General features: G+C 40.1%; 1 protein-coding gene and 1 long non-coding RNA gene across 2 annotated transcripts; both read left to right on the top strand.

Moving 5' to 3' along the window:
- The first annotated feature begins 7,751 nt into the window (after positions 1–7,751).
- Positions 7,752–10,884, top strand: LOC116323441 (serine/threonine-protein kinase pim-2-like). The gene is made up of 8 exons (XM_031743773.2): positions 7,752–7,822; positions 8,069–8,257; positions 8,519–8,613; positions 8,699–8,746; positions 9,055–9,276; positions 9,359–9,539; positions 9,629–9,805; positions 9,895–10,884. The coding sequence occupies exons 2-8, from the start codon at positions 8,113–8,115 to the stop codon at positions 9,984–9,986; spliced, it is 960 nt and encodes a 319-aa protein (XP_031599633.2). The 5' UTR covers positions 7,752–7,822; positions 8,069–8,112; the 3' UTR covers positions 9,987–10,884.
- Positions 10,885–12,795: 1,911 nt separating this feature from the next.
- Positions 12,796–13,763, top strand: LOC120434042. The gene is made up of 3 exons (XR_005608904.1): positions 12,796–13,145; positions 13,247–13,426; positions 13,673–13,763. It is a non-coding gene; the product is annotated as an uncharacterized LOC120434042 (long non-coding RNA).
- The last annotated feature ends 11,649 nt before the right edge of the window (positions 13,764–25,412 follow it).

The following is a 25,412-nucleotide window of genomic DNA, read 5'->3' as shown; positions in this document are numbered from 1 at the left end:
TCTCAGTCCCCACACGGGTATGGTGTCAGTGATCCAAAGTCTCAAGTCAAGAGTCAGAAGAGTAAGTCAAGTCAAGCTCGCTTCTTCTTTGGAGAAGAACACGAAAAAACAAACAAACAAACAAAAAAACAGAAAAGAAGATCTACTGGGTGCACCCTTAGTTCTTTTTCTACTGCCAGCGCTGTTATGTGGTCTGGGTGATCCTACCGAACCGTGAATCTTCAAAGGAGTGAAGGACGATCCTTGTAGAAGATGAATTCTAGGGTCTGGGACGGCTTGCCATCTCCTCACAGAGGAGAGTTCCAACATCATGTCCATGAATAACCACCAATGGGATGGAAGGAAGAAAAACCCAGCCTGCATGACAATAAAAACCCTTATTCTATACAGTTTTAGAATTCAGCTCTCACACACACACACACACACACACACACAAACTTGTGTATTCAAGTATGTTTAACAAATGAACATGGCATTATTTCAATCCTTATGCAAAATCGAACACACTACTGAACTAATAAAACAGTGCAAGTCTGCAGTGAAAAAAACATAACAGATAAATATTCTTTTTGGAAATGAAAGAACTGATTAAGTTTTAACCATTGCGTATGAAGTCTGATCATCTTTGACCAATAAGTAATCAAGTTTTTCTGAAACAAATTGAACTCACCTTACAATAAGTGTTAATCAGCAATTATCATTAGAATAATGTTCTTCATGTAGAAAATATATTTTTATCTCTTTTAAATCATCCTCTGAAACAATGGTAACAATTTTCATAACACTCTTTATACAGCTACCGGTCTCATCAACAGTAACCTTCGCAGGTGAATAAAGAGGAATAAAAGTGGAATAAAGAATATTAGCTCAAGCAGGACCATCACACGGTCAACTTGAATATAAAAACATATTCTTACAGTATTAACAACAGCAACTGAATACAGTGGTCCCTCGCTATAATGCGGTTCAACTTTTCACTGCCTCGCTGTTTCGTGGATTTTTTCTGTGCAATTTTGCATGCTTTTTTTTTTTTTTTTTTTTTTAACACAGTGCATTGTGTTCTGCGTCCTGATTGGCTTTAGACCATTGTCAATCAATATCTTCCGTGCGGTATCTCCTGTACAGTACAGAATACGTTCAGCTTGTCAAATTTACATAAATCTTCGATTGCTAGCCGTGTGACTCTGAAGTGCTGTACTGTATGTTTGTAAGTTTTTTTTATTTTTTATTTATTTATTTATTTAGGACAGTGCATGCTAATGAACATAAATGTAAAAACAAATTACATGAATGTAAACATGCCAGATTATAGCCAAAGGCTAATTTCCATCTGTTGTCCTTAAACATAAAAAAAATAGACATAATAATTCATAAAAATTCATCATTCATTTATAATATAAACTCCATCACCAAACTTACACATACACACCAGTCTGTTCCCAAATAAAACATTAAAACTATACAACTCATATATGATCACACACTTGATTTGTCCATAGCCAGTTTTTAAGCTTTGCCTTAAACAAATTGAAAGTCGAGCATTCTCTAATGGGTTGAGGAAGACTGTTCCACAGATGGCCACCCTTGACAGAGAGGACGTTCTGCCCAAATGCTGTCCGTCTGTGAGGTATAAACAAGTCTCCTCGGGTTGTAGCTCGAGTGGTCCTGTCTGAGCTTTCTTTATGCCTAATGAACTGCTTTAGTTGTGGTGGAGCAAGGGAGTGTAAGACTTTATATATTAAACACACTCTTAAGTTTCATTAAGTTATTGAAGTTCAGTAATTTATGTTTTTTTAACACATGACAGTGGTGGTGGGAAGTCGGTTTTTTGTCAAGTAGTTTTAAACTTCTTTTATAAATGTTTTCAATAGTTTTAAGTGTTGTTGGACAAGCAAGTGACCAGGACGTCAAACAATAGTCCATATGAGAGATGATCATTGAGTAAAAATAAGTTTTTGCAACTTTCATATTTAAATTATTACGTATATGGTTAAAATTTCGATTATTAAATTTAAGTACCTGGGACACTTTATTTATGTGACTCTTGAAGGATAATGTTGGGTCTAGAATGACCCCAAGATATTTAAATTCTGGTGCTAGATCAAGCTCTACTCCATCCAGGAATATGTTTGACTGCTTCAAGTTTAAGGGGCGTTTGGAAAAATACATACAGACAGTTTTTGAGGTGTTCAACATTAGGCATGAGTCCTCCAGCCAGCTATTCATTAATGCTAAAGCAGCTGTAATATCTTTTGCCACCTGCTGGACACTATTTGCTTGCGTATATATAACTGCATCATCCGCATACATTTGAGCAAATATATTTGGACAGACTTCAGGTAAGTTATTGATAAAAAGAGAGAACAATAAGGGCCCAAGAACAGATCCTTGAGGAACCCCTGTATCACAGTCTAAATATGGAGATTTAACCCCATCCAACACCACACACTGTTTCCTGTGTGAGAGATATGAGGCAAACCACTGAAGAGCCTGACTGGAGATATTAAACTGAGTTAATCTGGACAACAATATCTGATGGTTTACAGAGTCGAAAGCCTTCTTCAGATCTAAAAATACAGCTCCAACACAGGGACTCTTGTCCAGCAAGCTCTTCAAGTTCTCCACTAACATACACAGGGCAGTATCTGTGGAGTGATGTGCCCGAAACCCAAACTGCAATGGATGTAATGAGGGTTGGGTGTTTTCTAGGTGAGCAGTGAGGAGTTTAACCACCCACTTCTCAGCTATTTTAGATACGACCGGGGAGTATGCTTATGGGCGATAATTAGACATGTCAGTCTTCACACCTGCTTTGAAAATTGGTGTAACTGCAGCAATTTTCCAATCTGTTGGAACAATGGAGTGTTCGAAAGACATATTCAAAACATGAGTGGTTGGACGTACAAGCAAATCCATATGTTCTTTTAGGAAATTTGTGTTAATACCATATACATCAAGTGCTTTTGATTGTTTTAAACCTGTAATTAGTTTAGCAACTTCAGTGTCTGAAATATGAGTGATGGTGAACAAATTTTGACCAATATCATTCACATTATCAGAGCATACGACTGAGTCAAAGCTCTGACTGATCTCCTTAACAGATGAAATAAAGAAAGTGTTTAAGTTACTGGCAATAGATAGAGGCTCTCTAACAACAGAGTTATTTACATAAAGTTCAATTGTATTTTTACTTTTGTTTGAATGACGGCCAAGTAATTTATTTAAGTGTTGCCAGATAATTTTACCATTACCTTTGGCTCTTTCAATTATATTTATAAAAAATTTGCTTTGGCCTGTCTCAAACTTCTTGTTACTTTGTTCGCATTGAAGTAAATCTCTGTCTATCCAGAGTTAGACCTGTTTTCAGGAACTGTTTTAGTAATTGATCTCTTGTTTTCATTAAATTCTTGCACTCTTTGTTTAACCAGGGCAAATTAGATGTTGTCTTTATTTTTTGTCGCCCTCTAATGGAGTATGTTGATATGACATCCTTGACAATGTCAGTGAAGTGACTACTGCAGAATTGTGGATCATCACTACACAATAAAGGCTCCCAGTTAACTGATGCTAATGCTTCTGCTACATTTTGTCGCTGACTTGTTGGTATAAATTCATAAAAGGATCTCCTATTAGATGAACTTTGAAAGTGATTCTTAACCCGTGATTTTATAAGTTTTCTAGAAAATAATATAAAATTGTGGTCTGAAATACCAGAGATAAAATTATAAGATTTAATAATTCGCTCGGGCTTATTACTGAAAACCAGATCTATTTTAGTTTTAGAGTGTCTCGTTATTCTTGTGGGTTGTTCAATGTGTTGAGTAAAGTTTAAAGTCTCCATTATGTCCTTGAGTGTTTTTCTGTCCTTTTCACAGTCCCAGTTGACATTAAAATCTCCCATTACAATTATTTCATTAGACTTATTATTTATAGTATGATATTTAAGTAATATCTGTAGTTGTTCATAAAAAATATTCTTTATGGAAGGAGGCGATATAAACAGATCAACGTAAATGACATTTCTGGGGAAAGAGTGATTTTAACAGAAATATGTTCTATTTCGACATCTCTTGGTGAGCTAAGTAAAGAGCAATCCAGGTGTTTTTTTACATACACAAGTATTCCTCCTCCTCTTGTTCCAATTCTATCCCTTCTGAATACTGTGTACTCTGGAAAGACAACCGCAGACTCAGGAGAAGAACTTGTGAGCCAAGATTCAGAGATACCCAAAATAGATATATTGGAATTGCTTAGAATATGTTCCAGTTGCTCATGCTTTGGTAACATACTGCGAATGTTAATGTGTCCACATAGAAGCCCCTTTGGTTTATTTTTAGTGTCCCAGATTACTTTAGCCTGATTAAATGTCTTGCAGATCTTTGTTCCTCTGTAACTTTTAATAGCAGGATTTCTTGTCCTTTTGTTGATAATGCTATGAGCATTTAATGATGAGAAACCCTTTACCGGAGACTGTAGTTTGGGTACAGCAGGTGGGGGCCCAGGCAGCCGAGATGGGGGCCCAGGCAGCCACGTTGGGGGCCAAGGCACTTGAGGTGGAGGCCCAGGCAGCCGAGGTGGAAGTCCAGGCAACCGAGGTGGAGGCCCAGGCAGCCGAGGTGGAGGCCCAGGAAGCCGAGGTGGAGGCCCAGGAAGCCGAGGTGGAGGCCCAGGAAGCCGAGGTGGAGGCCCAGGAAGCCGAGGTGGAGGCCCAGGCAACCACAGTGGAAACCCAGGCAGCAGAGGCGGAGGCCCAGGCAGCAGAGGCGGAGGCCCAGGCAGCAGAGGCGGAGGCCCAGGCAGCAGAGGCGGAGGCCCAGGCAGCAGAGGCGGAGGCCCAGGCAGCAGAGGCGGAGGCCCAGGCAGCTGAGGCGAAGGCCCAGGCAACCACAGTGGAAACCCAGGCAGCTGAGATGGAGGCCCAGGCAGCTGAGATGGAGGCCCAGGCAGCTGAGATGGAGGCCCAGGCAGCTGAGATGGAGGCCCAGGCAGCTGAGATGGAGGCCCAGGCAGCTGAGATGGAGGCCCAGGCAGCTGAGGCAGAAACCCAGGCAACTGAGGAGGAGGCCCGAGCAGCTGAGGTGGTAACCCAAACAGCAGAAGTGGAGGCCCAGACAACAGGGGGGTAAACACTATTAGCTGCAGGTGTAGCCTTACTAACTGGGACGGTGGTTGGAGCACAGTTAGTTGAGGTGGAAAGCAATGCAGAGATAGCTGTGCCCATAGGCTAACTAGGCTAATTAGTTGTAGCCAGTCCAAATCACTGATGTTTGAATTAGGTCCAGGATTTAGTTCTATATCACCAGCCAAAAGTAGCATCAGAACAAGTTTCAGAATCTCCAGCGACAGTTGTGGTATATTTGATTGTTCGTGTTTACCTGGGGGTGGTCCAGCATGACCAAAATCCAAGAAGCTTGTGAACAAAAGATGTTGACTCCATTTGGCTGGGAAAGTGGTATAATTATCCAGCTTTCTTGGACATGTCGAACTCCACAGAAGATAAAAATGTATAAAAACAAAAAGACAAGTTGATGTCAAGATCCAGGGGTTTTTAGATGGTTTTTTAGGTGGGTTTTTTGGCAAAAGCACAGGACCTGCCAAGCTGTGTGTCTGCACCCTAGCAGCCATCTTGATGAAGGAAGAAGGTGTTTCTCCCCAACAAACACAGCAATGTCAATGAAACGTTTTGCATGGCCAAAGACACCTGCGGTAGCACCCAAAAGGCCAAGGAAGATGCTAACCATCGCACAAAAAGTTGGACTTCTGGACATATTACAGGAAGGTAGAAGTTACCGTATTTTTCAGATTATAGGGCGCAATAAGTGAAACAAAACAGTCAGATAAGTCAAACTTTACTCAACTCATTCTTCTTGCTTCCTCTACTTCCGTACCATTGATTCATTAATGTTGAATTCTCTCGCAGCTACTCTGTTCCCATGTTGTGGACCTGAAAACAGAACTTGAGCTTTGGTTTCATTCTACAGAATGAACAAAAAATAAGTCCAGTATTATAATTCTGGACTTAATTTTCTACGAAGGTTTGAACTTTGAGGGTGCTTAAACAAGAGAGAAAAGTGTGAAAATGTTCATGCCTGTCTGAGAAAAGTGCATAAAATGTGTACTGAGGGGTTTTTACAGTCTTAAAACATCTATAATAACTGTAAAAAATAAAGCTGGCTACTTTGCGGATTTCCCCTACCGCGGGATATTTTTAGAACGTAACTCCCGCGATAAACGAGGGACCACTGCACTCCAAAACGCTGTTTTGAAAACTTCATCAGGGCCTGCCCGACACACCCACACACCGATAGAGTTGGGAAGCAGGTACCATCCTCGCTACATCAGCTAGCAATGCTAACTTTCACGACACTCACCAAAACAGTCGGAAGTACTATAATTCCCGTAGAAACAACCTCCGGTCTTCTTGGTGATTCCGTTCTGCTCCTCCTCAACCAAATCCCGGTTATGGTCTGTTATTTTTTGCCAATGCAGAAAGTATTTTCCCTCACTAATCACGGAAGGCTTGCTCTAGCATTTCACCCGATGCGCGATAGCCATATCTGCATTACACGCGCGGAATCTCCCTCAGTCAGCATAAGGAGGAGGGATTTACTTCTCTTAACCAATCGCAGTCAAGCATGTATGGGTTAAGCCAAAAAGGTGAAAGGAGAACAAAATAAACTTGATAGGCACACAATTGAGCCAATAGAAAATAGGTTTTGCAAAAGAGCGCAAATAAACTATGGTGAGTGATAAAGAAAAGACATTAGGCAGAAAAGGGAAAAGAATAACGTTTACCAAGTAGCTAGTCACAATAATGCTCACAGATACAATTTATAGATCAGTTACCACATTTCAGCACCTTTAGGCAGCTGTTGTTGTGATTTGGCGCTGTATAAATAAAACTGAAATCAAGTGAATTTTGACTTAAACTGTGCTGTTAGCTTTTAGCCTGCAAAGCCATCCATTAGCCTTCACTGTTAGCTAGTGAAGGCTACACTATTTGCTGTGTAAAAGCCTTTGAAAGATAATTTCTTACACGAAAATACAACTACACTTAAAACTACACAAATGCACAGGTTCTCACAAATGTTTTTTTTACCTAAGCACAAATATTTCTTGTTGCTATAATATTATCTATAACATTCATTGCTTGTTCCTAACTAGTTTTGTGTCCCTTGTTGTAAAAGCAGGGTTCCCACCTTGAAGCAGCCCTCTATAAACATGCGTTTATGCAGCTGCTCTACAGTTTTTGCCATATTGTACCCCTAAATAAATATTTACAGAACTTTGCCTTCACCAGAAATTACTGCCTAGCCCAGGCTGATGTTCTGTAGCCATGGAAACCAAGAATTCCAAAATCTTGTGATGTCATCACCTCATTGTTTTAAGAATCTAAAGATCATAGTTCTAACACACAGCTCATTGCATCTTTGAAGAGTGAAGAGTGAACTCCTGAAACTAAATTAACCTAAATTAATCACACAATGTCAAAGTCTTGGCCAACTTATACTGCACCACGTCTTGTGGATCTGAATAACCCTCTAGGTAAGTCAAATGGGATTCATGTGGTAATCATTGATACTTCTGGGTTTTATTTGAGGCAACTGAATTTGACTTAAACAAAATCATCTTTGTTGATTTCAGGACACCAAACAGAGCCTTGCATCTCCACACTGGTGAAGATGACTCCAGATGGAAGAATAGAGGAAGAAAGAGAAGGGACTTAACTGAAAGAGTGGACAAATCCCGAAAAAAAGCAAAAGCAGTGGAAGTCCAAAACCGGGTCCCAGCCACATTGTTTCTGGGGAATCCAGTTGGAAATGTTAGTGATAAGACCTGTTTTAGCTGTGACATTATCTTGGCTATATCGTTTCCTTTGTGCCTTTAACTGTGTACTTAACGGTCTTTAACTTTGTAGTTGGTTCATTTAGCCTTCTTTGTGTTGATTTTCAGTGTGCAGTTATTGCGTTAACCTACAATTTCCAGAGCTTAGAAAGTCAGTTGACAGCAGTTGACACACAGAGTTGGACTGAAAATGCTTAAAGTCAAACTGCTTTTTCCATTTTAGTTGGCCTTCTCATAGTCCCTTCAAGCGACTCTAGTATATTTAAGATGAGCAACAAACGGAAGAGCACTAGTGGCGAATCTGAGGGACCATCCAGCAAAAGAAGCAGGACAACGAGCCCAGAGGAGAGTCCCACCCAGGAACCCTCTGAAACGTGTGACTCACCCAGGATATCCGGCACTGACAGAAGAGGTCAGATAATGGCAATATTTCTGAGCTGAATCACAAGATCCTTTAGAATTTGTCCTGGGGTTTAAGATTGGGTTTGATTCCTGTGGGACCAATCGACAGTAAGAGACACTCTGGGCAGTAATGACGTTACCTACTAATCTCCTAAAATGTAGCTGCTATTTATCAATTACTAGAAATGTTCTAACAAAGCTCTATAGGATTGTGTCAGATGTTTTCCGTGTAACAAGTCATAACCTGTATGTTTTTCCTGTGTGTCTGCAGAAGACTTCCTGGAAAAATATCAACAGCTGGAGGTGCTGGGTCAAGGAGGCTTTGCCACCGTGTTTTCTGGAATACGCATAAAAGACAGTTTTCCAGTATGGCTTCTTACATGTGCATTTCACAGATCTTTTGTTTATTCCAGTTTATACTTCTCTAACCCAGAAAATGTCTTTAATGCAGGTGGCAATCAAACATGTCAACCAGCGCAGAGTTGTGCGCACAACAATGGTAAGTGTCTTTTCTTATTTCAGCAGGTATTTATATTATTTCAGGCCTTCTTTTCTGGCATCACGCATAAGGGCACGTAGTTCCTCTGTGCATGAACCAGACTGGTCTCACAGCTGTGTGTGAAATCATCAGGAAATATGGTCGAATTCTACGAACAGTGGGACACCTTATTGTTTAAACTGACATATTTCAGTGGAAATAATGCTTTTTAAAAATCAGGTCATTTTGTGACTATTTCACAACTGTACGCTGATAGCTACTTTTGTTGAAAGTCTGAATATTGACCTGAAGTAACTTTCCTTCTGAAGGATTGGAACGGGAAAAGTAGTGATATTCCCCTGGAGGTGGCGCTACTGATACAAGTTGGGGCTGGACCACACGATACGGAAAGCAGTATAACCCCACTTCTACTTGACTGGTTTGATCTGGAAGATGAGCTTATTATGGTTTTTGAGAAACCAGAAAATTGCATGGACTTAAACAAATACCTCGAAACTACAGATAAACCTCTGTCAGAGACACATGTTAAAGTAAGTGATGACCATTTGGAGCTTACAGCAGTTTTTCATAGAGAATGTCCTGTGCTCCAAATATGGCTTTATTTTCTTTTAGGTCATAATGAAACAATTAGTCGATGCAGCCATTACGATGGATTACAAGGGGGTTTTCCACCGAGATATTAAACCACACAACATTCTAATCGAAACATCTTCCGAAGAACCCCGAGTGCGATACATCGATTTTGGCTGTGGAGTCACGTTTACTCCGGGAGAAAGGTTCAGGAGGAAAGCAGGTATGTCTTCAGCCACAGCGTTGTGCTGTCATGAACTGTCTCCACATCATGTTCCCTCCCCATTAATTCTTCTTATCTTTGTGTCTTAGGAACCAGGAACTACAGTAGTCCAGAGTGGTTCACGCATGGCTTCTGCTCTGCAGAATATACTACAGCCTGGCAGCTGGGTGTTGTGATGTACCAGCTGTTACACAAGAATTTACCATTTGACTGCGACTACAAGATCATCAACCAAAACCCACCGATTTTAGCTGACATTTCAAACAGTAAGATTTCTGCGAAAAGGGCTGTTGATATAAGAAATGTGAAATAACTTTGTGGATAACTTTAACAAGAGCATTTCATTTCTGTAAAGAATGCAGGGATTTTTTGACGGGGTGTCTGAGGAAGCACTATAAGGACCGCTTCACCCTGGAGGATCTTTGGAATCATGCGTGGCTCAAATAACTTCTGCGCACCATCAATCAAAAGGGTTACGGAGCAAAAGCTCCAACACATAAGTCACTTTTCAAATTTAGTAGCCATATTGCAGTTGCTGTTATGTGGTTATTTTTTGGTGTTTTCTTTTCCCCACAGAGCCAGTCCAGCAGCAAGCAGTCTAAGACCTCCATCTGACCTTCATCTAAATATTGGACACAATCCCCCTCTATACCCAGCCATCCGTGGAGAGGGGATCTCTCTTTGAATTGCCTTTCCCGAGGTTTCTTCTCTCTTTAGAGGAGTTTTTCCTCGTCTTCTTAGAGAGCTTGGGCTGGGTTGGATGCTGTTGTTTATATGAGCCTGGGATATAAATATGTATAAAAATTGGTCTCTAGATTGGCTAAAAGAGACAAAGAAAGTTCCAGAGCTCAATATAAAGCAAATTATCAGTCAGATTAGCAACAGCAACGTTAACCAGGGGGGATTGTATATAAATGTATTAATTAAAAGCACCACTATTTGGCAGAAAACATGACAATTTACCAATTGATTAGTAACATCAAAATCAATTAGAAGAATAAGCAAAGTTTTCAGTCAGATTTTTAACAAATAAATGCGAATAAATCAAAAGACATCTTTTGTAGGCTTGCTTTATGAAAAATGTCATCGATGAAAATGTCGTGTATGACGCCATGATGCATTCTATTGTAGCCCATCATGCTAATATGACACTCCATTCAGTGCCTAGATGAACAGTTAGTTGTAGAAATACACAAATCGTGCTTAATTGTGCAATATTACATATTACGCAAATATCTGCATAAGTCATAAAGGTATTAGGACCCACAGTGTGTAATTTTTATGCAAAGGTCAAGACTCCACTAGTCTACAGAGGATAAAAGGAACATACTGTACAGTCACAGAAAAAAAACCCCAAAAAAACAAAACATACTGCATTGTCACACAGACAATAACACTGCAACATAGACACAACTATAGTCGGCAAAACAATTTATAACCTAAACAATCTCACACATATAATCTGCGCTAAGTGTCTCTCAGTCCCCACACGGGTATGGTGTCAGTGATCCAAAGTCTCAAGTCAAGAGTCAGAAGAGTAAGTCAAGTCAAGCTCGCTTCTTCTTTGGAGAAGAACACGAAAAAACAAACAAACAAACAAAAAAACAGAAAAGAAGATCTACTGGGTGCACCCTTAGTTCTTTTTCTACTGCCAGCGCTGTTATGTGGTCTGGGTGATCCTACCGAACCGTGAATCTTCAAAGGAGTGAAGGACGATCCTTGTAGAAGATGAATTCTAGGGTCTGGGACGGCTTGCCATCTCCTCACAGAGGAGAGTTCCAACATCATGTCCATGAATAACCACCAATGGGATGGAAGGAAGAAACCCCCCAAAAAAAACCAGCCTGTATGACAATAAAAACCCTTATTGCATACAGCTTTAGAATTTAGCTCACACACACACACACACACACACACTGGTGTATTCAATTATGTTTAACATATGAACATTGCATTATTTCAATCCTTATGCAAAATGCAAACACACTATTGAACTAATAAAATAGTGCAAGTCTGCATTGAAAAACACATAACAGAGGAATTTTCTTTTCCAAAATGAAAATGAAAGAATTGATTAAGTTTTAACCATCTCTTATGAAGTCTGATCATCTTTGACCAGAAAATGATCAAGTTTTTCTGAAACCACTTGAACTCACCTTACAATAAGTGTTAATCAGCAATTATCATTAGAATAATGTTTTTCATGTATAAAACTATATTTTTATCTCTTTTTCGTCAATCTCTGAAACAATGGTAACAATTTGCATAACACTCTTTATTCAGCTACTGGACTCTAATCACATATTACACACTGCTGCTGCAGCAGTAACCTTCGCAGGTGAATAAAGAGGAATAAAAGTGGAATAAAGAGCATTGGCTGAAGCAGGTCTATCACACGGTTAACTTGAACATAAAACAAACAATATTAATAAGAACAACTGAATACTACAAAATGCTGTTTTGAAAACTTCATTGGTGCCTCCCCGACACCCACACACCAATATATATATATATATATATATATTTTTAACAAGAACTTTATTGAACAATCAGTGAGTATACAACATACAAACAGATGAGGTATACAAGGAAGTGGAACATAAATATGAATAACCAGCGGTAGAAGAAAAAAAGAAAAAACCCCACACCGATAGAGTTGGGAAGCAGGTACCATGCTCGCTACATCAGCTAACAATGCTAACTTCCACAACACTCACCAAGACAGTCAGAGGTTAGGTAAAACAGAGCAAATAAATTATGGTGAATTATTGAGAAATTATAAGAAAATACATTAGGCAGGAAAGGATAAAGAATAACTGTGGAAGTTCGAATTCACTGGGCTACACGTGCTTTCTTTCTATAGGTTTTGAACCTTGAAAAATATAACCTCATTACAGTAACGCATTATTTTATTATGCATTAAACCCAATACCGGTCATACATTTAGCGAGTAGCTAGTCACAATAATGCTCACAGATACGATTTATAGATGAGTCAACACATTTCAGCACCTTTAGGCAGCTGTTGTTGTGATTTAGTGCTGGATAAATAAAGCTGAAATCAAGTGAATTTTGACTTAACCTGTGCTGTTAGCTTTTAGCCTGCAAAGCCATCCATTAGCCTTCACTACTGCCTTACAAGTAAATGCTGCCCAAAGAGAGTCCTTCTTGTTAGTATAATAGCTACAATATTATCTATAATATTCATTGTTTGTTCCTAACTAGTTTTGTGTCCTTTGTTGTAGAAGCACAGTTCCCACCTTGAAGTAACCCTCTATAAACATGCGTTTATGCAGCTGCTCTACAGTTTTTGCCATATTGTACCCCTAAATAAATATTTACAGAACTTTGCCTTCACCAGAAATTACTGCCTAGCCCAGGCTGATGTTCTGTAGCCATGGAAACCAAGAATTCCAAAATCTTGTGATGTCATCGCCTCATTGTTATAAGAAATTTAAAGATCATAGTTCTAACACACAGCTCATTGCATCTTTGAAGAGTGAAGAGTGAACTCCTGAAACTAAATTAACCTAAATTAATCACACAATGTCAAAGTCTTGGCCAACTTATACTGCACCACGTCTTGTGGATCTGAATAACCCTCTAGGTAAGTCAAATGGGATTCATGTGGTAATCATTGATACTTCTGGGTTTTTATTTGAGGCAACTGAATTTGACTTAAACAAAATCATCTTTTGTTGATTTCAGGACACCAAACAGAGCCTTGCATCTCCACACTGGTGAAGATGACTCCAGATGGAAGAATAGAGGGAAGAAAGAGAAGGGACTTAACTGAAAGAGTGGACAAATCCCCGAAAAAAAGCAAAAGCAGTGGAAGTCCAAAACCGGGTCCCAGCCACATTGTTTCTGGGGAATCCAGTTGGAAATGTTAGTGATAAGACCTGTTTTAGCTGTGACATTATCTTGGCTATATCGTTTCCTTTGTGCCTTTAACTGTGTACTTAACGGTCTTTAACTTTGTAGTTGGTTCATTTAGCCTTCTTTGTGTTGATTTTCAGTGTGCAGTTATTGCGTTAACCTACAATTTCCAGAGCTTAGAAAGTCAGTAGACAGCAGTTGACACACAGAGTTGGACTGAAAATGCTTAAAGTCAAACTGCTTTTTCCATTTTAGTTGGCCTTCTCATAGTCCCTTCAAGCGACTCTAGTATATTTAAGATGAGCAACAAACGGAAGAGCACTAGTGGCGAATCTGAGGGACCATCCAGCAAAGAAGCAGGACAACGAGCCCAGAGGAGAGTCCCACCCAGGAACCCTCTGAAACGTGTGACTCACCCAGGATATCCGGCACTGACAGAAGAGGTCAGATAATGGCAATATTTCTGAGCTGAATCACAAGATCCTTTAGAATTTGTCCTGGGGTTTAAGATTGGGTTTGATTCCTGTGGGACCAATCGACAGTAAGAGACACTCTGGGCAGTAATGACGTTACCTACTAATCTCCTAAAATGTAGCTGCTATTTATCAATTACTAGAAATGTTCTAACAAAGCTCTATAGGATTGTGTCAGATGTTTTCCGTGTAACAAGTCATAACCTGTATGTTTTTCCTGTGTGTCTGCAGAAGACTTCCTGGAAAAATATCAACAGCTGGAGGTGCTGGGTCAAGGAGGCTTTGCCACCGTGTTTTCTGGAATACGCATAAAAGACAGTTTTCCAGTATGGCTTCTTACATGTGCATTTCACAGATCTTTTGTTTATTCCAGTTTATACTTCTCTAACCCAGAAAATGTCTTTAATGCAGGTGGCAATCAAACATGTCAACCAGCGCAGAGTTGTGCGCACAACAATGGTAAGTGTCTTTTCTTATTTCAGCAGGTATTTATATTATTTCAGGCCTTCTTTTCTGGCATCACGCATAAGGGCACGTAGTTCCTCTGTGCATGAACCAGACTGGTCTCACAGCTGTGTGTGAAATCATCAGGAAATATGGTCGAATTCTACGAACAGTGGGACACCTTATTGTTTAAACTGACATATTTCAGTGGAAATAATGCTTTTTAAAAATCAGGTCATTTTGTGACTATTTCACAACTGTACGCTGATAGCTACTTTTGTTGAAAGTCTGAATATTGACCTGAAGTAACTTTCCTTCTGAAGGATTGGAACGGAAAAGTAGTGATATTCCCCTGGAGGTGGCGCTACTGATACAAGTTGGGGCTGGACCACACGATACGGAAAGCAGTATAACCCCACTTCTACTTGACTGGTTTGATCTGGAAGATGAGCTTATTATGGTTTTTGAGAAACCAGAAAATTGCATGGACTTAAACAAATACCTCGAAACTACAGATAAACCTCTGTCAGAGACACATGTTAAAGTAAGTGATGACCATTTGGAGCTTACAGCAGTTTTTCATAGAGAATGTCCTGTGCTCCAAATATGGCTTTATTTTCTTTTAGGTCATAATGAAACAATTAGTCGATGCAGCCATTACGATGGATTACAAGGGGTTTTCCACGAGATATTAAACCACACAACATTCTAATCGAAACATCTTCGAAGAACCCCGAGTGCGATACATCGATTTTGGCTGTGGAGTCACGTTTACTCCGGGAGAAAGGTTCAGGAGGAAAGCAGGTATGTCTTCAGCCACAGCGTTGTGCTGTCATGAACTGTCTCCACATCATGTTCCCTCCCCATTAATTCTTCTTATCTTTGTGTCTTAGGAACCAGGAACTACAGTAGTCCAGAGTGGTTCACGCATGGCTTCTGCTCTGCAGAATATATACTACAGCCTGGCAGCTGGGTGTTGTGATGTACCAGCTGTTACACAAGAATTTACCATTTGACTGCGACTACAAGATCATCAACCAAAACCCACCGATTTTAGCTGACATTTCAAACAGTAAGATTTCTGCGAAAAGGGCTGTTGATATAAGAAATGTGAAATAACTTTGTGGATAACTTTAACAAGAGCATTTCATTTCTGTAAAGAATGCAGGGATTTTTTGACGGGGTGTCTGAGGAAGCACTATAAGGACCGCTTCACCCTGGAGGATCTTTGGAATCATGCGTGGCTCAAATAACTTCTGCGCACCATCAATCAAAAGGGTTACGGAGCAAAAGCTCCAACACATAAGTCACTTTTCAAATTTAGTAGCCATATTGCAGTTGCTGTTATGTGGTTATTTTTTGGTGTTTTCTTTTCCCCACAGAGCCAGTCCAGCAGCAAGCAGTCTAAGACCTCCATCTGACCTTCATCTAAATACTGGACACAATCCCCTCTATACCCAGCCATCCGTGGAGAGGGATCTCTCTTGAATTGCCTTTCCGAGGTTTCTTCTCTCTTTAGAGGAGTTTTTCCTCGTCTTCTTAGAAGCTTGGGCTGGGTTGGATGCTGTTGTTTATATGAGCCTGGGATATAAATATGTATAAAAATTGGTCTCTAGATTGGCTAAAAGAGACAAAGAAAGTTCCAGAGCTCAATATAAAGCAAATTATCAGTCAGATTAGCAACAGCAACGTTAACCAGGGGGGATTGTATATAAATGTATTAATTAAAAGCACCACTATTTGGCAGAAAACATGACAATTTACCAATTGATTAGTAACATCAAAATCAATTAGAAGAATAAGCAAAGTTTTCAGTCAGATTTTTAACAAATAAATGCGAATAAATCAAAAGACATCTTTTGTAGGCTTGCTTTATGAAAAATGTCGTGTATGACGCCATGATGCATTCTATTGTAGCCCATCATCATTTGACTCTTCCCCTAAAATAGCTGAAGAAATGTTGTTATACTGAAAGGTTTGCTTTGGGGTATACTATTTGGTGCCATTTTAAGTTAGCAACTCGTTTAAAAAAAAGAAAAAAGAAGTCATATTTTCTGTCATTTTATCATTCATCTGAAAAAGGCTCATTCAACTGAAATCCCCCCCAAACTGAATACTAAACATAAAACACGAGTCTTAAGTTCTCAAGTGTTCAATGAAACTGTCAATTGTACAAATATGTACAACTGTGGGATTTTATAGATGTCGGCACCCAAGCAATATTTATACATTTTATTAAGATTTGTTTGACCGTCTTGAGGAATATATGGAACATTTAAACATATGCTACAGTCATTGTACGGTCATGGCTAGAGGTAAAAATATGTGATAGTTTCTCTGCGAGTCAGCATAAATCCATCTTTAAAATCCATCACTAAGATCCATTCATCCTTTAACACTTTCACGTGCAATGTGAAGTCAGTGCTTCTTCCAGTATTATTAACATTGTGAGGATTTTTACATGGATATTCAGTGCTCCTCCACAGCACACAGCATGCAAGTGAGCTGTCTGAGCTATGACCCTGAGACTGATGTCTCAAATCCAATGAGTCATCGAAGACTTAATATTTGGGAAAGTAGCCTAATGCAGTGGTGTCTTCATTATATAGATTTACATTTATAGATCACCCCGTCCTTTGATTTTTCAGTGCTCAAAATCAGAGATGTTTTGTGTGTGTTTAACACTGCGACAACCATTTATTTGCCATAATGTTTTTTTCTCTACTACCTATTTTGCCAGCAGAGAAAATTAAGGCTTCAACACATCACTGACTTTTACAATAGATTTATTGAGACATTCTTGTAAATTTCTTGATTCAGGAATGATTAAGACACTCATTCATCAGAAAGCAAGTACCTACAATGGTATGAGAAAGTGTAAATAAAAAATGTTAAAGGAATAGTGAGAAATGGGTAAGCTTTTGGAGATTTCTCCACATACAGTAGTGAATAGATATGTGACATGCTGTAGCAAGAGCGATACATGGAAGATGGTGTTGCTCAGTTCACTCAAACAGTTCTTGTCAGTGTGCAGACTTTACAAAACACCTTTTAACAGATGGTAAAACTGAAAGTTTAAAAAATCTCCCAAGCATGACATAGGCAGCAGTCTCTCTAAAAATGTATGAAGTTCTCTAATGCTTCTGCTCTCGCCTCCTAAAATGTGGCCTTTGTATAAACGAGGATTCTTAACGCCCGGTGTCCAGTATTGCCGCAGCAAGGCTCCACCACTGAAGGACCAAAGGTCTGCATGGACGACAACTTGATGGCAAGAAGACGGCATCTTCCATGAAATCAATGGCTGACCACATCAACTTACTAATGACCAAATCTAGTGACCCAGTGACTGCCAGCATCCTCCTACAACCACTGCCAACTGGTCAGGGAATACACATTTTTCCGTAGTGACTGTAGGTCGCCAGGCCAACTGGTCTCTAGGTCTGTGCAACTGAGGCCTTAACTGGGAAGCATTTTTTGTGTGAGCCTTCAACAGACCAATATCATTGGACAAAAGCTTTGGTTTTGAATCAAAGTTTTTTTTTTACCAGAATGAACTGAGTACTTAGCCCTATGTGCCTTTAGATGAGCACATTGCCCCAGAAACCAGTAATTGACTTAGAATTAATGATAAAATGTCTCTCAATTGATGGAAACCCAACTCTGTGTGTGTGCCTGTGTGACCTCCATGATCCAGCTTAGATCTGGGAAAATTCAATCGTTGAAAACCACAATTCCACATATTCGTACATATCAAGGTGCTCTCACAAGAGAACGTCTTATCAAACTGGGATTCTGGATGGAAAATTGAAGTCACAAACAAAGCTGTTCTGTGAGTCTACATGGGTCCCTCTCTGTTTCTTTGGGGAAAACCAGAGATAGTTACTCACTGGGTTGGATAGTAGATTACATCAAATCAGAAATTCAAATGATAGAAAATATCTTACTTTAGTAATGTATTTTGTATTTGTGTATGCACACGTGGACCTTAATCCGTCTCAAAAAATATTTCAGTTGCTCATATTTCAGCAGGAAGCCAGGTCAGGTTTGCTCTCATCAAAACTTAAATGCAAGTGTTTTCTCTCCAGAAGAAATGTCAAGATTTTTGTAAAGTTTATGCCCGTCATATTCGTCAAAGTCTTTACTAAATAAGATGATACTTTATATTCTGACAGTCCTTTCTCTCTTTACTTTCCCTTAACTAGTCGCAGCAGATGCCTGCCCTCCCTGAGCCTGGTACTGCTGGAGGTTTCTTTCTGTTAAAAGGGAACTTGTTTTTTCTCCTCCGTCACCGAGGACATATAAGAATGATTTTGTTTTTCTCTCTGTAATAATGAATGTGAAATACATCCCTTGTTAATACAGTTTCCTAGGCCTCACACGCAGATGCACTGAAACTGAAAAGACTTATTCACTAAATCCATTACTAAGTGACTCAAAATTTGGCAGTTAATTATCCCAATATCCCAAACCTACTCTTCCTCTAAATTGAAAACAAGACATTTGCAATTTTTTTTAACGTATCCAGTCTTTCAAAAATATCTCTGAATGTAAGAAAATCACTGTATGCTGCTCATAAGCAGTATATCATTATCAATTTACCATAATTAATGAAGGTCAGTCTTTTAGTGGACTAAAGGAGGTCCGAGGACACAGCCTGCACTCCCTTAAAGGTTTATTGTGTAGAAAAACGGGTTAATGAAGAGGTATCTGCAGTGGGAAGAATCAGCTCACTGAGCAGGAATGGTCTTCTGCCAAAGAGGAGAAGCACATTTTGGTGCACTCATTGTTGCAGTGAAAGAATGTGTGTTATGATCTTAACTCTGATTCCTACTTGAGTCTCTTTCTGTACCAGATGGCATGGGGCAGTGGGTGACAAAATTCCCAAGACGTTTGAAGGGCAGGTGAATTTGAGATAAGGGGAAACACAATTCTGCTTTCCATGGGAACAGACCAGCTCGGGTTTGGTTGTGATCTCAGTTGGAGAGTTGCTGAGAAGCTGAGAGAGAGCTGAGAGCTTTGACTGGGGTTATCAATAAGCATCAGAGAGCCTCAATAACACACGCATTACAAAAACAATCTGACAATGACTGAGAGCTCGAGCTGGTGCTTGAATACAGGAGGGCAATGAGCTGATGATGAAGAGGCGTGTTGTAGAGCGGGAACCTGTCAATGGATGGAGTCAAAGCTAGGACCTGCCCAACTCCACCTGAGAGCAGAGGAAAGGCGAGATAGGAGAGAAAAAGCCTGACCAGCCCTGGACCGTGACACCAACATTATTACTCTCCTATGAGAGACTGTAAATTATGAGTTAATAATAATATTACGTTCCACTCTGCTTCTACTGCCATAACTTTAATCATTGCATAACTCATAACCTCCTGTAAACACATACCTGCAAAATATTACTCGCCCAAGTCTTTCTGCTTCCCTCTCTCCATGCACTACAATCTACAAAAGTGCCACTGTTCAGCAGTTCCTATATATCTGTTCCCTCCTCTAAGAGTAATCTGGGAATTCAAGTCACTACACACAATAACATTTTGTGATGGTTTTTGTGTTGCAGTATGCGTTCTGCTGCTATGTTTTAGTATCTCTCCCCCTGGGGTGTGTAACGTGTCTGTTTTCCCTCAGTCTTTTTCAGTTGTCTCATCACCCTCCTGTTCCCGAGGAACACCTGGGACACTTGTACAATGAACCGAGTTCAGCAAATCCAGGTTATCGTTACAATACCTGGATTCATTCATCTTATCTCCCCCCTAATCCTAACCACATGAAGCTGGTTACCGGCTCCATTAGCCAACCCAGTGTTTCCCAGTCAAACCATGACCAAGTTCACGTAAAAGGGAGAGATAATTAGCACCAAGAGCAATCATAAATACAGACAGGTCTGCTGCAGCAAAGCAGTGTTTTGAGTGTGTATTACAAGATAGAAACAATTATTTATTTATTTATTTAAACATTTGTCTGTGGCTTACAATATAAAGTGCCAATACCACTGTATGAAATCTTTCACAATGTGAATGTGTGATGAGTGGTGATCAAGAATTAGAGGGTATGAATGAAGGAGGCTCTGTGTGCTGTGGACACATCAGAAAGGAAGCGACCATTATCCAGTGCTGAGTAATTAAAGCTGCAAACAAGCAGTAAGCAGTAGAGATAAATGTTTTACATGAGTTAAAGGAACCCTTCATTTACAGCAGGTACAACAGTACAAGAAATCCTAAACCACAGACAGTGGTTAGGAAAACTATGCAGCATGCAAAAGGTCATACTGGAGAGAGTCCTGTGGGACAGACTGGGGGAATGATAAAGCCAATTGAAAGAGGACAAGACCAAATGTTTCCAATAGTCTGGATAAGTGGCTGACTAACAAGGAAAATGCATTATTAATGATAAATATATGTGTTGGTGTAAAAAGCACCAACAATTTTACTGAGGAAGGAAAGTAAGGTAAGGAAAGCTCTAAGGAGAAATAATAACAATGACAGTGAGCTATCAACTCAATGATTTGTTGGCCAAAAATGGACAAAAAGCCTTAGAAACGATATCATAGGTATAGTGTGCATTGTCAATATAAAGTACAGTAAAGATTTAAAATATGATGCCACATTTAATCTCTGACCTCATCTCTCCTCTCACAAATCTCAGAAAAAATTAAAAGATATGAAACAGGGTGTGTTATCAGTCTTACCGTATTTTCTGATCAATTTTAAAGGTTACACCAAACATGGCAAAGTAACTGCTTCCAGATGATAGCAAGAGGAATGTGTGGAAATGGGGAAGAGAATATATAGTTGAGAATTTGCAGCACTTGACAAATCAAGTGTTAAAATAGGAAAAGAGAGGGGTTTTACATTTACTGTGGAAAACCAAAAGTTATTTTCTTTACAAATAAAACAGTAAGAGAACAAAGGAATCTAACGCCATATGGAAATAACTCATGAGAGGAAAAAGCCTGCTTTTTTAGATTCATTGTAACACAAAGGGAACTGAAAGAGAATGTGTGCATTCATCACCTGCATTCACCTTTTACACCTCAAGTGTGGTTAAATTGCAAGAATATCACCACAAATATCTTTTGTGTGGCTGTGATTATAGCCACGATTACCTGTATCAACATTTGAACTTTACCTACAACTCCCACACAACTCTCTAAAAATGGAATTTTAGTTAACGCCTTCTCTCAAACTGAAGAAAATGAAGGTTTAAGAAATAATAAGGGTAAAATAAAATGCTGTACTCTCGGAGACATTTGTAACACAAACATCTCCCTTCTTAGGTTTTTTGTGATCAAGACTGTGCAATAAAAGTCCTTTTTCCATGGCAGACTACATTTCAAAGATCCCTCGTTGCTGGTTCACAGATGCCACAGTAGGTAGGTTGCAGAAAGCGCCACCTCCACAGGCGATTACAGTCTGCCATTTGGGATGCAACACCGCCACCTCGTGTCCCTCTTAGCAGCTACACCCACCCACTGAGCGCTTAAACGGGCTTGGCGCTCAGAGGTGTGCAGCCTGCTGCCTTCTCTCAGTCTGAACAGAGCATTTTTTCTCCCGCAAACACCCGAGCTGGGAACCGATCTGTCCTCTCTAGAAACATCCTCTAGGAGATCCAAATCAGCAGTTTCCAACACTGTGCCTCTTCTTAAAAGCCGTCTTTGTTTTCTCGTGTGAATGAAGAGCTGCGATTAAAAAAAAAAGAAAAGGGAAACGTCCGTTCTTTAGTGGCTGCATCAGGTAAGACAATTTGCAATCAGTTTGAAAGAGAAACGCGTCATTTTACGACTTGGTGATGTGTTGCTGGGTTGTTGGGCGTGGGAATGAGTGGCTTGTGGGAATGAACAAAAGATGATGCACAGTGTGGATCGTTCCGGACTGCACCTGCTTCTAAATGAGTGTGCCTGCCATGGGTGTAAATGCATGAAACACTTTTGCAAGGTGCTGTAAGATCAACAAGGCGAGGTTGATGTAGCAGTTCGGGGAGTAATGATCAAGCAGCGATGGTTGAAAGCATCATGACAGACGCAGCAGATGTTACTCAAACTGCGTGCAGTTGGCGATGATCATGAGGCAAGCATGGATAGCCTATTTTCCTTTGGTTAGCTTAATATAACTTTCGATTTGAACAGTATTCCTCGGATGCATGCTGGCTTTCAAATCAGTCTCATCACCATCAAAGATCTGCTGAAGAGCTGGTGCCAGCTGAGCCACGGGATCTTTACCTTCCACAAGGAATCATTTTTTTTCGGGGGGAACAGTGACAAACTTTATGTGAAGCAGCTGCACCGCACGGCCCTCTTTTCCTTTTATGATGTCTGCAAGATGTCTGTCACGCTCAAGATACTCTAGGTTTTGTCGTTCACGTTATCTAAACCTCACTTTAGGAGGAACCATCATCTGATGTTTGCTTTCATGAGACGCAGACGGGAATTAGGACTCATCCTAATCTGTTTAGTATCCCTCACAGCCTGCACTCATGAATTCCTGGAACATTTTTAATAATAGATGGCTGAACAGATTCATTGGCTTGCAGCATTGATTTTTGTCTGTGCAAGGCTGTAAAGAGTCGCCTGATAAGAAACCAATTGGGGCATTTTTTTCTTATGAAGAAAATCTATAGTAATCATAGTAAATCCTAAAGTGGATAGTATATAAATATAGAAAACCCAAGATACTCGTATAGCGGCAGAGTGACACAGACAAAGACAATAACACAGATACTAAAGTGTTCACAAGGTGACAGTAAACTAAAACTGATTTCTTATCATTGTTTAATCTTTGTTAAGTCCAGTTTTTCCTAAAAGCTGCCCGTGGATGAACTCCCTAATCATCTACATTTCATGTGTTACCATAAACCGCACCTCTTGCCATACGAGACTCTGTGTTTGTTCCAGAGAATAATAACAGCTTCTTTATTGCCCTAATTGAATTACACGCCCAAGTCAGATGCACCAATTATTTCCGTGATTGTGTAACAAGTGAGATGCTGCGGCATCTGGTATCCCCATCCCACAGGAGCGGTGTGAGACCTGAACTGGCTGTGAGCCTGCTGATGGCCTTAACCCCCCCCCCACACACTCGTTCAACCAGAAGCTGCAGAATTGAGAGGGGTAAGGATTTCTTCCCTTGGGAATACTAATAACCTCAGCAGACAGATTTGTCTGCGTCCTGTTCATTATCAACTCAGTAGGCAGGCGTGAGGTCATGTCAGGACGCTGCAGTCTTGTTGGGGCTAGATAGAGTCTGGTAGGATGAATGGGGCTGCTTAAGTAAGTGTTTTTATTAGCCCAAGAGAAGTCCTTAACTCTGGTGAATCCTGCTCTAAAGAAGAGCCCACAGACTCTGGTTGCCAAAGGCCAGTGGTGTTTGGGAATATCTGTCCTTTTGGTTATTTGGAATGGTCACTACAAGCAATAATTGTTATCCATTTAGACAATGGACAGCCCCGCTCCCCTATAATACAGGATAGGGGGAGGGAGGCTGGTCCCTATACCAGTTGCCATAGGGCAAGATGCAGGGTACACCCTGGACGGGTCACCAGTCTGTCAAGAAGCTAAAGTACCCAGAGAGAATCCTCACAGTCACAACATCCATCATAACTCTACACTGTTCACATGGTGGATTTAAACCCAGGCACTTACTTGCTGTGAAGCAGCACTACTAACCACTGTACCACTCTTCCTTAGCCTTTTTGCTTTGTATGAGAAAGAAAAGCAGCATATAGTTAGTGGTCTACACATTTGCCTAACATGTAAAAGATCTCTGGTTTGATGCCAGGAGGAGCCACCAATCAATTTGGGGTTGTGTCAGGAAGGGCATCTGGTGTAAGAGATCTGCCAAATCAAACATGCGGGGGTACCTCCTGTGGTGATCTCTGTGAATAAGGGAGCAGCTGAAAACAGCTTCTTCTTTTCAACAAAGAGAAGGGAGGAAGTTGAAACCAGCGAATAAATAACTGGAACACAGCTTGTTTAATGAGGTAATCAGATAGCTGTTGAAACTCAGTATATGCGCTCATTGCTATCGGTCGTGTGCTGTCATGCAGTGGAAGCTTAAACCTAGAAACGGGGTATCATTTCCTTTTGAATGATTCTGAAAACCGCTGATGGGCATTACTCCAGTCATTCATGCTGGATCCAAACTTTTATCCAAGTAACTAACATGACTCCATTTGATTATTTAGCCGTGTTTGGTAAATTTCTCCTTGTTGGAACACAATAACACAACACAGCAATACCATGTTTTTACATTTGGAAAGACCCAAACTCTTTTTAGTGGCTTTGTTGGTTTTGTATCAGATTTTATTTGCTCTGGTTTCTGTCTTTGTCTCAACCCCATTTAGATGTGGTCTTGGCTATAAACATCACTGGAGCTGCTCGTTGAACTGAGTTGTGTTTGACTAAGATCATCTTCTCTTTTGCTCTGCCTTTTGTCTTTTTGTCTCTGACATTTTTGGTTAGTTTTCCGCTTTCTGTTTGCAATGAATCCACTCTCTAACCAAACCACTTCCAGGTGTTTCTGTCCAAGTAATAGGGATGGATATTGAACCCCAAGACCTTTTTTTGATGACTGAAATGTTTCCATCCAGTTGGTCAGAGTACTGAAAACCAAGTTTAGATATCTGGCCAGATTCGGAATCTGGAAATTTAGTGTACATCATTCCTGTTTAGAGAACTTTTAATATTTGGAAAAATGGTTTCTGTAAAGTGACTTAAAAGAGAAAAAGGTTTGAAGCTTACATGGTGCTGGGACCACAAAAAAAGTAATAATAATTTTATATGTTCTCTGGTGGAATGAAACCATGGATTTTACATCTGTGTCTGCATTTTAAGTGCATGTTTAAAATGAGAGGGAGATGAGCACCAGGGTGGTTTGAGGTGCTGAGATGTGGAGCAGGAACATGTCGGGCTGGTTTGGTTCATTGATGCTGTGTCTAAGGGGGCAGCAGTGAACGCTGGGGACTCAACCCCTGTCTCCAGCTTTGGTCCTTCTGTTCAGCTCTCCATTATGACTGTCACTTTTATCATCAGCTAATTCCAGCTTCCTGCACGACTTTCATCATATTTTAATCTTTTCTTC

The sequence above is a fragment of the Oreochromis aureus genome, linkage group 17 (genome assembly GCF_013358895.1).
Source record: "Oreochromis aureus strain Israel breed Guangdong linkage group 17, ZZ_aureus, whole genome shotgun sequence".
Lineage (NCBI taxonomy): Eukaryota > Metazoa > Chordata > Actinopteri > Cichliformes > Cichlidae > Oreochromis > Oreochromis aureus.
This window is presented reverse-complemented; position numbering and strand designations above follow the sequence as displayed.

Bases quoted from the DNA above. Each gene is read 5' to 3' on its own strand.
- LOC116323441 (XM_031743773.2), top strand. From the start codon at position 8,113: ATGAGCAACAAACGGAAGAGCACTAGTGGCGAATCTGAGGGACCATCC. The intron at 9,540-9,628 runs GTATGTCTTCAG...TTTGTGTCTTAG, and splicing joins AAGGTTCAGGAGGAAAGCAG to GAACCAGGAACTACAGTAGT. The intron at 9,806-9,894 runs GTAAGATTTCTG...ATTTCTGTAAAG, and splicing joins TTTAGCTGACATTTCAAACA to AATGCAGGGATTTTTTGACG.